The sequence below is a fragment of the Echiichthys vipera genome (assembly GCF_963691815.1).
Source record: "Echiichthys vipera genome assembly, chromosome: 17".
Classification (NCBI taxonomy): Eukaryota; Metazoa; Chordata; class Actinopteri; order Perciformes; family Trachinidae; genus Echiichthys; species Echiichthys vipera.
In genome coordinates this window covers 20399573-20413903 of record NC_139842.1, presented here as the reverse complement: position 1 = coordinate 20413903, position 14331 = coordinate 20399573, and the positions used below count along the sequence as shown (strand labels likewise).

The 14331-nt window shown below is 42.4% G+C and overlaps 1 protein-coding gene across 1 annotated transcript in view; it reads right to left on the bottom strand.

Annotated features, from left to right (window-relative positions):
• kcnh6a (potassium voltage-gated channel, subfamily H (eag-related), member 6a) overlaps positions 1–14331 on the bottom strand; it is a gene marked incomplete at both ends in the record, with an annotated part of 34281 nt that overhangs the window by 4697 nt on the left and 15253 nt on the right. The window contains 4 exons of the mRNA XM_083931699.1: positions 249–501; positions 2689–2888; positions 3902–4319; positions 5314–5739. Of these exons, the coding sequence (XP_083787825.1) occupies positions 249–501; positions 2689–2888; positions 3902–4319; positions 5314–5739 (1297 nt within the window). The remainder of the gene's footprint in view (positions 1–248; positions 502–2688; positions 2889–3901; positions 4320–5313; positions 5740–14331) is intronic.

Below are 14331 nucleotides of genomic sequence, written 5' to 3'. Positions count from 1 at the left end.
GGCACTTTTATGGTTCCATAAACAAACAAATACATAAAGAGACAAAAGAACAAGTCTTAATTTTAGTTGTAGCCACATCTTCTACGTTTCGTAATGGGCATTTGTCATTACCACTGACATTTATGACTGAAATGATGAATTTATTAATTAAATGAATGGCTGATAATAAAAATAATGAATGATTTGCCACCTTACAGGAAAAAAGGACAAAGTAAGCGGGGCCTCCTCCGCTGTGGCTTGCAGCTCACCTAGTATTGCCACCACCACATCGTCCCTGAGGATCTCGATGGAGCCTCTGGAGATGAAGTAGAGGGCGATGAGGATGTCCCCACTGTGGACCAGAGTGTCACCCGGCGGAGCATGGGTGGTCTTGAATCGCATGGCCAGAGCCCGCAGACAGCCTTTGTTGGCACCTCGAAAAGCTTTGCAGTTCTGCAGCAGGGTGCGGTTCAAATGGAGGCAGATGTCAGCCTGCAGACACTCAGGGAAACCCTTTAAAACCTGAAGGGCAGCAAAAGAGAATTGGGTGAATTCACTTAAAACGATTCTCCATGAATCTTGAAATGGTTCAGTTTTCACAATCAAGAAACTGTAGGATGAGCAGATTGTGTCAGATTGATTGAAGCGAGGCACAAAGTGGTAATCTATCCTCACACTGGATTGGCAGGCATTAACCTGTCGTGCTCCAGTGCTGCACAGGAAGCGATGGGACGCACATCATTGCAGAAAACATGCTCGGCCAACGTTTCAGTCTAGGGCAAGGGTAGGTGATTCCGGTCCTGGAGGGCCACTGTCCTGCATGTTTTAGGTTGTTAGACTCAGGTGTGTTAGGGTAGGGAGAAACCTAAAACATGCAGTACAGTGGCTCTCCAGGACCAGAGTTGCCCACCGCTGGTCTAAGTGGAGAATCTCACATGTGTTTAAACAATAAGGGGGCACCCAGAATTGAACTGGGGACCTCTTGATCTGCAGTCAAATGCTCTACCACTGAGCTACACCCCCAACTGAACAGTGAAAAGGATGTTTTTTTAGACAAAAGACACCTGCCTCGGTAGAGGAGAAGGCTCACTCTGATACAGACGTGAAAGATAGGAAAAAATACCATCATATTATCAATGCATTTACTTAAACCGCACAATAGTACATTGTCATTTTAGCACTATTATTATTTAAACAGTTATACTGTGTACTATATTGTATTGCAGCGCACGTGTTTTCACATATTTCCTTTCTCTCGTGTCCTACAAACTGTTGCGATAGTAATATAATGCACATATTTTTTATTATCACCTACTTATTTCTTACATATCTAGAGAAGTTGTTGTTTTCTGCAGCAGGATGTACATATGCTTACATATTACTTATTCTATTTTATTCAGCATCATTTCTATTTGTTCATTGTTATAATTTCCTGTATATTTATATATATCCAGAATGGAGCAAATGTAACAAACCAATCGACCCCCCCCCCCCCCCCCCCCCCACAGCGAACAATAAAGTATTTCTATTCTATTCTGAAAGCAGATCCACTTACAATGGATTTGTGTTTATTTAAGGTTACATAAAAGTTCAGTGTGGGAAAACTGGGTCATTGGTGAGCAATCCATGCAGGTCAAACACAGAATATATATAGGAAGATATACAAAGCAAGTGTGCTAACAACGACTAATGATATGAGTTTTGTAAGACTGTTTATTTAGAACATCCACTTCTCAGGCATGCAACTAATGCATATATATATATATATATATATATATATATATATATATATATATATATATATATATATATATATATATATATATATATATATATATATATATATATATATGTATGTATGTATATTATACGTATAGAAGATGAAGATGAAGTTCTGGACCGATACTGATGCCAATGTTTAAAATAATAAGTTTTTTTTGGTTTCGTTGTTATTGTTATTTATTCCCCACTTTGTGCCAGGAAATAAAGAAATCTTAATTATAAAAAAGAATTACTGAACTGTTTTAAAGTCATTCCGCCTTTCAGTACTTTATCTTTGAATGAGCACAAAGTCAATCATACAAACAACCTTTAAAATTGCCTACTTTCACTTTAAAAATAACTGCTTCAAACACTTTAACAGCTTAACACAACATTTAGCCAAGCAATCAGTGAATATCATCCTATTTGCCAATTACATCCCTAATACATAATAGTACAGGTACTATCTATGTTGGTGAATGCACAGATGTTTACTCTTCACATGCCCAGAGGTTTAGGGACGTGACGGATCACAAATGCAGAACTGAAACATGCATCGTCAGCCTCTTCTTCATATTTGTTCCAGCTGAGTTGCCTGTACATCAGTTGTGGTTTGGACTTATGTAGACAAAACCTTCACATTATGCAGGGGGCACCCAGATTTGAACTGGGGACCTCTTGATCTGCAGTCAAATGCTCTACCACTGAGCTATACCCCCTCACATTTGTTGTTGTTCATTATGAGCACAAACCCATTAATTTACAATTTAAAGTACAGTTTTGAAAGTATGAACAACAACTCCATCTTTATAAACGTCAGCTTTACAACAAAAAGATCTTTCTCCCCAAAAATGGAGCTCTTGCCTTGTGAACTTGGGTTAGTGTGTGTGTGTGTGTGTGTGTGTGTGTGTGTGTGTGTGTGTGTGTGTGTGCGTATGTGTAACTTACAGCATTCATGTCGATGCCGTTGGTGTAAGACCAGGCGTGTTGGAAGTACTCCTCCAGCCTCTGTCTCAGGCCTCCTGGGATCTGGTGGAACCGGATGAACTCTTTGACCCGCAGCATCTGGGTGTGGTACCGGGCCGTGCCCGAGTACAGTCTCTGAATGATGGCTGACACGTTACCGAAGATACTGGCGTACATCAGAGCTGCACAGGACAGACGACAGAGACACTGTATGCTGGGGGAATTGACGACACCAAGATTGGATAAATGTACCATATTCAGAATAGTCACTTTGCTCCTTTAAAACAAATGTCAGTGTTTGAAACATGATCATATTACTTCTGTAAAAGAACAAAACAGATCATTGACACACAATACTGAAGGATGACATTCAGGTTGTTATTTACCAACCTTGTTTCAGACACAGTCTGACTGAGTATAGGTGTTTCATTAAACCTCTGCACCTGTTTCAGAATGCTGATGTGATGTGATTTATGTGATTCATAAATTTGCTTTTGTTTAAAGAAATAAACTTCAAACTTTAGACTTCAAACTTCATCACTGAACAAAGTTGTATAAACATATTTTTTATTTATTTAATTGCCTGATGACGTCTTTGAAGATTATAGGGATAATTTAGCACAGGGCAGCCTGACAAAAATATTGTAAATCTAGCGTTCACTTAAACTGATATTGAGTTGTTTAGGCGGCTAAAATGTATTTAGCTGCTGCCCCGTCAATAGTAGAACGTTGCTTATTTTCTCTGTCTGTCCTCCTGCCTGCCTCTCCACACTGGCAGTGTGTGTTATCTACTGTTGATAACACACTGCCTACAGATAAGTACCTCATACAGGAACACTACAAAAAACTATCTGTGATTACAATAATGTGTGATCCAATACATGCAATGGGTCGCCTTTAAGAGGTTTGATGCCCCAAAGTTATTTAAATGTTTCTGCATTCCCGTGCATTTCAGTGTCTCATCATGGAGTTGGTTCTGGTTCACATTTCAAACTGAACAAACTTCTACATATATCTACGTTAACACAGAATGTTTGTATTTTATAGCATGAAAATGCAAGTATGAACACTAAATATTAAGTCGACACTGATTCTGTCACACATTCACATTCACCTTCCCCTCTAGCCTCTTTAAATCTGTTGGTATTTTAATTGTTCTGGAGCGTGCTCTGACTCCAGACTCCACTCTACTCACAGCCAATGAGCATGACGCAGATGGAGAAGATCTTCTCCGGGTTGGTGTTGGGTGAGACGTTCCCAAACCCCACACTGGTCAGGCTGCTGAAGGTGAAGTACAGGGCCGTCACATACTTGTCCTTGATGGAAGGACCCGAGGCTGCGTCACTGTCATTGAACTGTTTACCAATCTGCTCAGCCAGGTTGTCCAGCCAGCCGATCTTCATGCCTCCGATGCGGGCCGAGCCTGTGCGCTCCACGTTCCCGATGGCGTACCAGATGCAGGCCAGCCAATGAGCGATGAGGGCGAAGGTGCACATGAGGAGGAAAAGGACTGCAGCTCCATATTCTGAGTAGCGGTCCAACTTCCTGGCCACTCGTACCAACCTCAACAGTCTGGCTGTTTTCAGTAATCCAATCAGAGTGGTTGTTTGAGGCTGGTGGAGAGAGAGCAGACTTCATGTTTGTGACACAAGGAAACTTTTGCGCCAGTGTGAAATAGGATGAAACCAGTGACATTAATCAATTTTAAGACATTCTCCTGCAGATATAAAGTGTATTGAGATTTTAATGGAAGGCTCCAGCATGCAAGGAATTGACATCAACACAAACAATAAAGCAAAAACTATAACTTCGGGGCGACCTCTGGCACAGTGGTTAGAGCAGTGGCCCCATGTAAAGAGGCTGAAGGTCCTCGAGGCAGCCTTTGCTGCATGTCTCCCCCTCTCTCTCACTCCATTTCCTGTCTGTCCTGTATAATAAAGGCTAGAAAAACTGCCAAAAATATCATCTTTAGAAAAAGCATAACTTCAAAGGGTGCAATATGACAGACTCACTAACATTTACTAATCTCAAAAATACTGAACATCAATCTGCACGCTCAGTCTCAGAAACGTTTTGATGAATAGAAATAAAACGAAAGTAGAAGGGATATTTAAGTGTTTGTCGTGATCATTCTACTGGTTCAAAAGAAAAATGGCGTTCAGCACTGTGCATTACCGTGGCTAGCACAAAGTCCAGGTAATTTCAGAGTGAGCCCATATGTGAATACAGCCGCTTATTCTCTGGTGTGTCCACAGAGTTGAATTGATGATGTTTATATTATGCTCTGGCTAACAGTGTAGCAGAACAAACTCCGGACTATCTCTGGACCTGTATGTATGTTTGTGAGAATGTGGGTGAATGCAGAAAGAAGTGTAATAGCCCCTCGAGTGATCTGAAGAATCGAAAGGCGCTACACTAGAACATATTGCTAGAGACCCCTTTGTTCTGTTGGGACAGCCCTAAACCCGTAGCAGATTGTCCAGGAAAGCATGATGATATTGCGCCGGAATTACAATTTAATGGAACCGATTTTGCTGTTTGACTTTTTGTTTGTTGTGAAAAAGGTGGATTTATCTTTGTCAGACAACACTGGGAGCAGTAAAATACCTCCTCAGACCCGGAGCGGAATATGAGCAGATCGAAGGGAATGGCGGCCACGATGTCGATGAGGAACCATCCCTTGAAGTAGTGCTGTGCGATGCGTCCCGGGTGGCTGACCACCTCGTCGTTGTGGTTGACGTAAGTGGTCCTGAAGTTGATGAGGATGTCCACGATGAACATAACGTCCACCACCAGGTCCACCACGTTGAGCGGATTGCAGGTGTAGCCGCAGGTTCTCCTCCGCTCGTCCTCCACCTCGTTGAGGAGGAAGGCGGCAGAGTATGGCGTGAAGACGGCGGTGTAGATGACCAGCAGCAGGATGACCCAGTCCCATACCGCTTTGAAGGGGCTGTAGTGAAGGATGGTCCATTTGTGGATGCGCGGGGCCTGGAGTTTGTACTCTGGCAGCACGTCGGCACCAAGAGACAACACCTGAGGAGAGAGGAACAGGATGATGAGGATGTTAATAATAATAGAGGCAGAACAGGAGGATCCATGACTGATAGAGTGAGCGAACTTTATGGAAACTGAGCTGAATAAAGTTATCAGGATTACGAGGTTTTTGGGAGGTTTGTCCATTAGAAAAGAAAACATGCAACAAAATGCACATTGCTTATAATTCAGCAACACTATGGTGAGAAAGAGCGATATAATATTATCCAACATCATCATGTTCAGGAGTGAGGGGACGATGGAGCGTGAGTTTGGCCGCAGAATCGGAGCAGCGGGGGCGGTGTTGCAGTCGTTCTACCGCATCGTTCTGACGAAAAGAGAGCTGAGCCAGAAGGCAAAGCTCTCGATCTACCGGTCAATCTTCATTCCTACCCTCACATATGGTCATGAAAGCTGGGTCATGACCGAAAGAACAAAGTCGCGGGTACAAGTTCAGCCATCCGTGAGGAACTCGAAGTAGAGCCACTGCTCCTTTGCGTTGAAAGGAGCCAGTTGAGGTGGTTCGGGATCGTCTAGTAAGGATGAACCCTGGGCGCCTCCCTAGGGAGGTGTTCCAGGCACGTCCAGCTGGGAGGAGGCCTTGGGGAAGACCCAGGACTAGGTGGAGAGATTATATCTCCACACTGGTTGGGGAACGCCTCGGGATCCCCCAATTAGAGCTGGTTAATGTGGCCCGGGAAAGGGAAGTTTGGGGTCCCCTGCTAAAGCTGCTGCCCCGCGACCCGACCCCGGATAAGCGGTTCAAGATGAGATGAGATGAGATCTTTTCTTTAAAAACAAAACCGATTTTTATTCAGTGGCCTGTAAATGATCATAAGCTAAAGATGGATTTCATTACCAGGTTTAACTTTTCTGTCAGGAGGTTTTATTCTTTAAAATGAGGTTTAAAATTCATGCACTGCATCATCATTTTATCTTGTGCGTTAACAGTATAGACTTCATGAAAAGCAGGGAAGATATGTTGTTTTCAGTGGTTTAAAAACAACCTTGTTGCTCTTGTAACATTTAATCTCCTACACAACAACAGCCAACACTCATAATAAATAGTCATACGTTCTCCTGAAATAATAAGGGTACTGGCTTACTTTCACATTCACATATCTGTATGTTGAAGTATTTTATTGACCAACTATGCTGAACAAACCAACAAAAACAACAAATTCAATGGACAGTGAGTTATAGTGAGAGTGCTGCTGAAAAATATAAATTGTTGTTGCAAACTCAGCACTTGTTGCAGGTGCTTCACAATAAAAGCCTCCCAGCAAAACAGTTTGGTGCTGCAGGAAGTAGGAAGTGGTGTCTTATTGTGGCAGTAGCTTGGCTTAAAGTTGTATTCCGTAACATTTCATCTATGTAATTGTCTTTTATGTTCCTATCTATCAAAGACTGAGTTAAAACAAGTGTTACTTATCATATGACCCACTGATGAAAGCACTTGTTGCCTTTTTGCCAAGTAATACAATATCCATGTTTGTTGTGACATTCCCTCCCTAGATGTAAATACACCACCATGTTAGTGACACTGCTGACAGCGGTTGGTCTGTCGTCGTACTCTTCACTAACAGTTATGCTGCGTTCACTTGTAATCAGAAATCAGGAACTTCCAACTTGTGTCAGGCTTATAGTAAGGGCAGAAGTGTGTATGGATTTAAGAGGGGAACGTAGGAGCACAGCAGACAGATCGGAAGTGGAGAGGTGTGTCAAGTTTACTTAAGAACAATAAACAACATAAATAGTCAACACACATATTGACTTTGAACGTGACAAGATCTAGAGCTCTGAAAGAACAGGCTCGCCTGCAATTACATCTTACCGCCAAGGAGACGGCTGGAAACAACATATTTCAACTCTTATGGATTACAACTTTAAGTTAGATTAGAAATTGGTCTAGATCGCAACAAATAAATACTTCATCCCCTGACAGACTGATCACGAAGGCCAGCTCTGTCCTGGGAAGCCCACTTGACTGTGTGGAAGTGGTTGGGAGAGAGGAGGAGGATGGCAAAGCTGTCATCCATGATGGAGAATGACTCCCACCCCCTGCAGAGAACTTTAACAGCACTGGAGAGCTCCTTCAGTGACAGGCTACGTCACCCAAAGTGTGTGACGGAGCGTTTTCGCAGGTCTTTGTCTTTGGTCCTTGTTTAACTTGTTTTATCTTAAGAAATAAAGCTTCATGTGAACAATGACACAGGGTCTTCCCTTAAAACTCATAAAGACGTGGGCTAAACCAAACCAAGCACAAGCACTCAAAAAGATTCTCACCAGGATAAAATTAAGGACAAAATGTCCACACAGAACTAAACCAAAACAACGTTTAGCAAGGCAAAAAACATCAATACACAAACCCAGTGTTCACTCAACGACTGATTGGTCTAATTGCATTAACAGACAGACAAACACAAAGCAGTAAGTTAACAGTGAACAAGTCAGCAAAACCATGAGTATTAAGATCCCACTGACCGGTACGACAATTAGAGCCTCTGTGTCCAGGTTCTCATCCTGGTATTTACCACAGCAGCAGAGGAGAAGGCTCCTCCAAACCCTCTGCAACCCTACCTGCCTGCTGTGAAGTGGATATCTCCTCTCCTGCATCACTTGCTTGCAGGAAAAACGACAGACTTCTACAAAAACCGCAGCTCTACCTGAGTCTCTGTGTGGCTCTATCCGCTTACCATAGGGACTTTACTGAGTCAAATCCCTAACTGCTGTTTTTAAAGAGCCCACTGCAGCCGCACCTGCCTCTGTTGCACCATGTGACCACAGTTTGATCAATTGTGGACCAGAATAAGTGCCGGCATCGATTTGGAGCCGTGCAGATGAATGATTCGTCCACACACAGGCGTTTTAGCTCAGTGTCAGAAATTACAGTCCATATTAACATGTTTGAAAACAGTTAGGTTAGAGACTCCCTCATTACCAACTTGAGCAAGGAGGTGAAGGGCCATCAGACCCCAGAGATCAGCGCCCAGCAGATCAGACAGGGCAGCGTCCAGGTGTGAAATTGCAGCTGTGTGAAAGTGATCAGGGTTTTCCTGAAAAAGAAACTTCCCTGAATAAATAGAAGGTACAAATAAATATATATCCAAGACAATTCAGGAAGCAGATTGTCTTACGTTACTTTGCTGTTAAAAATAGAGAAAACACTTAAGAGGAAGAGCAGCAATGGTGAAAAGTAAGACGAGATTTCTTTGCTTGAACTGATGACGCAGAACTGAAAGTAACACACAAGTATGCAACAGAAGTGAAAAGGTATGTGGGCCTAGCTGTAATGCTTCCAAAAGTCTCCCTTTTAGGTCCAGAAATACAGAAAAGTAGCGTGTAAACGTAGTAAAAGTTAAGCATTTTAAAATTAAAGCACATTATGTTGATATATGTACTAAGAGCATGTTAAAGATGCTCTTTGTGGATTGTTGTCCTTCCATCTCTTCAAAAACACCACAGTGGTACGACCCTCATTTGCATTTAGGTTTGCATAATCATGGACATTTTCACCGTGACCAAAGAAGCCGGACGGGTATGACGAGCAGCTGCAGTGCAAAATACTAAACTCACACAGGAAGCATCAGTAAAGTCTAACATCGTATCGTCTATTCAGACTTAGACATAGAAAAATGTTGTTTCTTTCCGCTTTCCCAGCTTAGATGAAAACAGTGGTCAGACGAAGTAAATCGCCTCGAAAGGACAAAGTACTACATGAAAAAAAGTTATACTTAATGTGTTCATGGCCATATTTGGTAAACAAAACAGCAGGGAGCAAAATATGAAGTCAGATCTCTTCACCAAGGCTTGCATAGTTTCCCATTAGAACATGAAATCGCCTTTAATGACAGAAGGAAGTTGGCTTCTGCTCATGCTCCATAAATCAGTTCTTTTATGACCATAGACAACAACCCCTGGCCCATCTTTGTGTGTCAGCAACTGCCCACCGTGGCTGAACAGATGTGAAAAGACAACACGGTAATGAGAATGTAAACACGAGCAAAAGTTCACTCATCCAAGCAATGTTAAGTTATTGACTTTGTGCACAGCTGTGTTTCATAATGACCACCAGAGAACAACCGCCACCACCAGTTTGCACGCAACAGCTCGGTGACCTGTACTCTGGCTTTCTAATGAACAGATTATAACTGAGCAGGCCGCTGAGGTGTGAACGGAAGGGAAGCTAATAGACTGAACAGGATATATACCATGAAAGCCAGTGTGAAATAAAGCTTCAAGTACCGAACAAAGAGAGAGTTTTGAATAAACTCACAATGCAAAGTATAAAATATTTCATATGTAACTTATTTCAGTCAATGATTTCTTCTTGCAAACTTTAGTAAACATAAAATCCAACTTTTCAGCCAGTGCATCTTCCTCATCCTATCTCATTCCACTCTGATCGTTAACAAAACACAATTAATTAACGCTCCTTCAGTAAACCCATACCAAAATGCAAATGTTAATCTGTCGGGTTCTGTGGACAAACTCTGTGAAACTGTCCAAATGGACGGACGAGACCTTGTCTCAGCAACATAAATATCAGCTCATGTTGCATAGGCAAAAGCTGATGTTGCTCACCTGTGGAGCTACAGTAGGTAATGGGGAAGCACGAGGTTGAGGATGAAGACGGGGAGAGAGAGAGGAAGACAAAACAAACAGGGAAGCGGAGCTGAAAAAGGAAAGGGAGAGTTTGAGGAGGACACCGGGAAACTTGAGAGACCCAGTAAAGGCTGAGGTACTCACAGGCTGCAGTTTGTGCTTGAAGCTCATGCTGAAGTGCACCGGAGGGTAAACAGCAGGACAAGAGACTGCAAGAGAGCGAGAGAGAGAGAGAGAGGGGGAGGACATCCCTATCCATCCGTCTGTATCTCCCTCCCTCCCTCCTGCTCTCTCCTCCCTCCCTGTAGCCCAGCCCTCACCGTGGGGTCCTCCTTCAAACATAAAAATAATCATCCAGTGGCTCTATGAATGACGGCATCCACTTCCTCAAAGTGGCTTTCCTTTAGCACTCTGATGTACAGTTTATTCTTCACTGTGGATACAGGCAGTTACTGTGGACACGTACCAGGAGTTTGACAGTTTGTGTTACTCTCAATGTACTTGAACACAAATAGATATTACAGCCAAAAACAAGGAGAAGGTAAACTTAAACACTGACTACTGTGTACAGATTAGGGATGCGAAACCCAACTGTAAACCACACAAACCGCTGCCTTTTACAATAAAGGAAAAACACAAAGAATGCAGCTGTACTTAAAGTATTTTAGTTTGTTTTTTAAATTGGCCGAGTAGCGCTTTTACTTTTGAAAGAATATCTTGTAGTGAGTGTGACTTTCATAATTCACCCTGGGTCTCAAGTGTCGTTTTACACATTGTTACATCATTATTATTATTATATACATGCAGTTATGCATGTAAGTATGGCTGTCCCGGGATTGTGGTCCCTTTAAATAGTATGTGTGCGTGACATAGGAACCAAGTTTTTTGAGCCATGTCGTTTTTTTAATTATTTTTATTATTATCGTTAAAAATAAACGAGGCACGCATTTGTGTGCTTAACGTGAGAAGTTGTTTGTGTTTCAATGCAATTTCCACACTGGTGACCCTGCCTAAGCCAAACATGGCTGTAATAGCTGTCAATTATTCTACATTATTGGACAGTTTTGTTTTGTTTTTACATTTTTGTTAAGTCCCAGATTGATTGTATTTAAACAAAGCAGAAACAAGAATGTTTGCGGGGAATTAACAGAAAGTTTGCGGACAATCATGCAACATCCTCAACGTGTTGATGGCTGCTCTTGAATAATGAGTTTGGGGGCTGTTCAGAAGATTATACTTTAGAAATATGAACCTGTTTAACCTGCAGACGTGCGCAAACACACACACGCACACGCACGCACACACACACACACACACACACACACACACACACACACACACACACACACACACACACACACACACACACACACACCCCCACACACACCCACACACCCCCACACACCCCCACACACACCCACACACACCCACACACCCCCACACACACACACACACTCCTGCCCACAAAATGTGAAAATCATGTTTCCACCTTTCAAAAACAGTTCTCTACAAAACAAACTGAATACCTCTACAGTCGCCTGTTGTACGCTCATTCAAAGCCAGGGGGCACCATATAAACACGCTTCTGCTTTCTCTCTCTCTCACGCACGCGCGCGCACACACACACACACACACACACACACACACACACACACACACACACACACACACACACACACACACACACACACACACACACACACACACACACACACACACACACACACTACTATTCACAGTGTGCTGAGCCTTTTCTACAGTCTTTTACAAGCTACAGTCTAGTCAATCACACTATGCGCTTCATGTTATGCAGACAAATCAATATGAGCAAAGATCAATGACAACCTTCATTTTCCCTTTTTGCCAATCGAAATCCAATTACAAAGGCAGGATAATTAACAATTTTATTGTATAACGGCATATAACTAAAAGTAAAGGCAACCACTGGCTTATAGATTTAGTTACACGTAAACCAAACTACGTGATATTTCTTTAGAAAACTTGCATTGGTGAAGTTATTGACCACTGCTATGGTTTTTTTTATCCCCCAGCAATGATGACTGTGACGTAAAAAACCTGACTTTCAGGGAACCACATTCATCTGTGGTAGCACAGCTGCTTTAACAGAGCTGCGGTGTGACTCTGAGGGCAGTTAGAGGTCTGATAGATGCACAGAGAGCACGCCCGCTGCCCTCCACTTCCATTAGCTCCGAGAGGCCAAGGTCACTGGAATCAGCGTCAAGCCACCGAGTGCCGCTCAATAGTCTCACAGCCGTCGCCCTTTTTACTCGCTTTCATAACTCCATCTCACCAGAACCTCTCCCCGCTCTCACAGACAGCTTCACTAACAGTCTGCGATCACACCTACACAATCTCCACATACATCCTCACACACTCAGCAGCGAGGATAGCGCTGCCTAGTTACCTTCTATACTGACATTACAACAGCAGACCTCCGCCAAGGCATGCCCTATCTCACAGTTTTAATGCAGTGTGAATTTTCACAGTCTGGAACTAATGTATCCCATACTCCGACACCACATGAATGCAGCAAAATGCAAAAATGCATCATTTGTGTATCCGTACCATGATTCTTTTAAGACATATTTTATTAAGAAGAGGGGAAATACTGTCAGTATTTTATTTATTTATTTTTTATTCAAAGCACTTTTTTTTAAGTCTGGAGAAAATCTTTAAAATGAATCAACTAACCATCTAAAGAACTTCAGTAAATATGGTGTTTGACAGCTAGAACGCCAAAGCATACACATAATAAATCCAAAACAAATCCCACTTCACACACACACACACACACACACACACACACACACACACACACACACACACACACACACACACACACACACACACACACACACACACACACACACACACACACACACACACACACACACACACACACACACACACACACACACATACACAAAAGACAGCACTCTAACAGTGAAGTGTTTTCGATAAAAGAAGATAAAGGATCTGCAAAAGCGTCCCGATAATAAATCATTCTTGATTTAATTGAATCTGTTTCAATGCTTAGTAGAAAGAAATAATAATCACGAAATAAAGGAGATTCATACATTGATGGAAAAATAAACATTACATTAAAAAAAACAGATCTAAAACATGTGAGATATGTCAGCAGGAGACAGATAGTTGCAATAACTGCATTCAACCTTCCAGCAGAAACACAACAAACTCAACACTGACAACCCACTCCGCTGTCTTTGCGGCTAACACGGGCCGACGCTCTTTATCTGAACTTGTACATGACGTCAGCGGAGTCAAGATAACAACTCAAGTGTTCTGCCAGGCATTTGAGGAGGCCTTCTGTTCGTCCTGTCAGTTTTTCCAAGAGCCACAGAAGCCCCTGTTGCTTCCACCGTGTGCTGCCGGCTGTCGCTACCACTCTCTCCCCTGGTGTGAAGAAGTGAGATCTCACCACCACCAAGGCAGCAGCAATTACATAGGGCAATAGTACTGTGCAAATGGCATGCACATCTAATTAGAAATAGACACACTGTCAGAAGCTATGCAAGGCTAATGCCTGTTATGTTGGTTTATCAGTGTGTTCTATAATGTTTTTCCTTAATGTACATCCTCTAAAAATGTAAAAATGTAAAAAAAACAACAACTAAAGACTAATTCAGATGAGAGAAAGCACTCATACCATCCACCATTTTCATTAAAATACACATAGTCAATTATGCTGAATGTCTGATAGTGGCAATTATTCCTACAAAGTACTGACTCGTGGATACTGAGTTATGGCAGTTTAAATGCCTGCACTCTATTCTGCAATCACATTTTGCAGGAACGCCGGGAGTTGCTGAAGTCATCTCTAACCCCTTTCACTCATGCACTGCAAACCTGAAATCATCTGACATTATCCAGCAAGTCTGAGAGAGAGTTTACCCTCACAGCTCCCTGGTGCAAAGACCATTTTATCCCTGAGTATTCAAAGAGGTT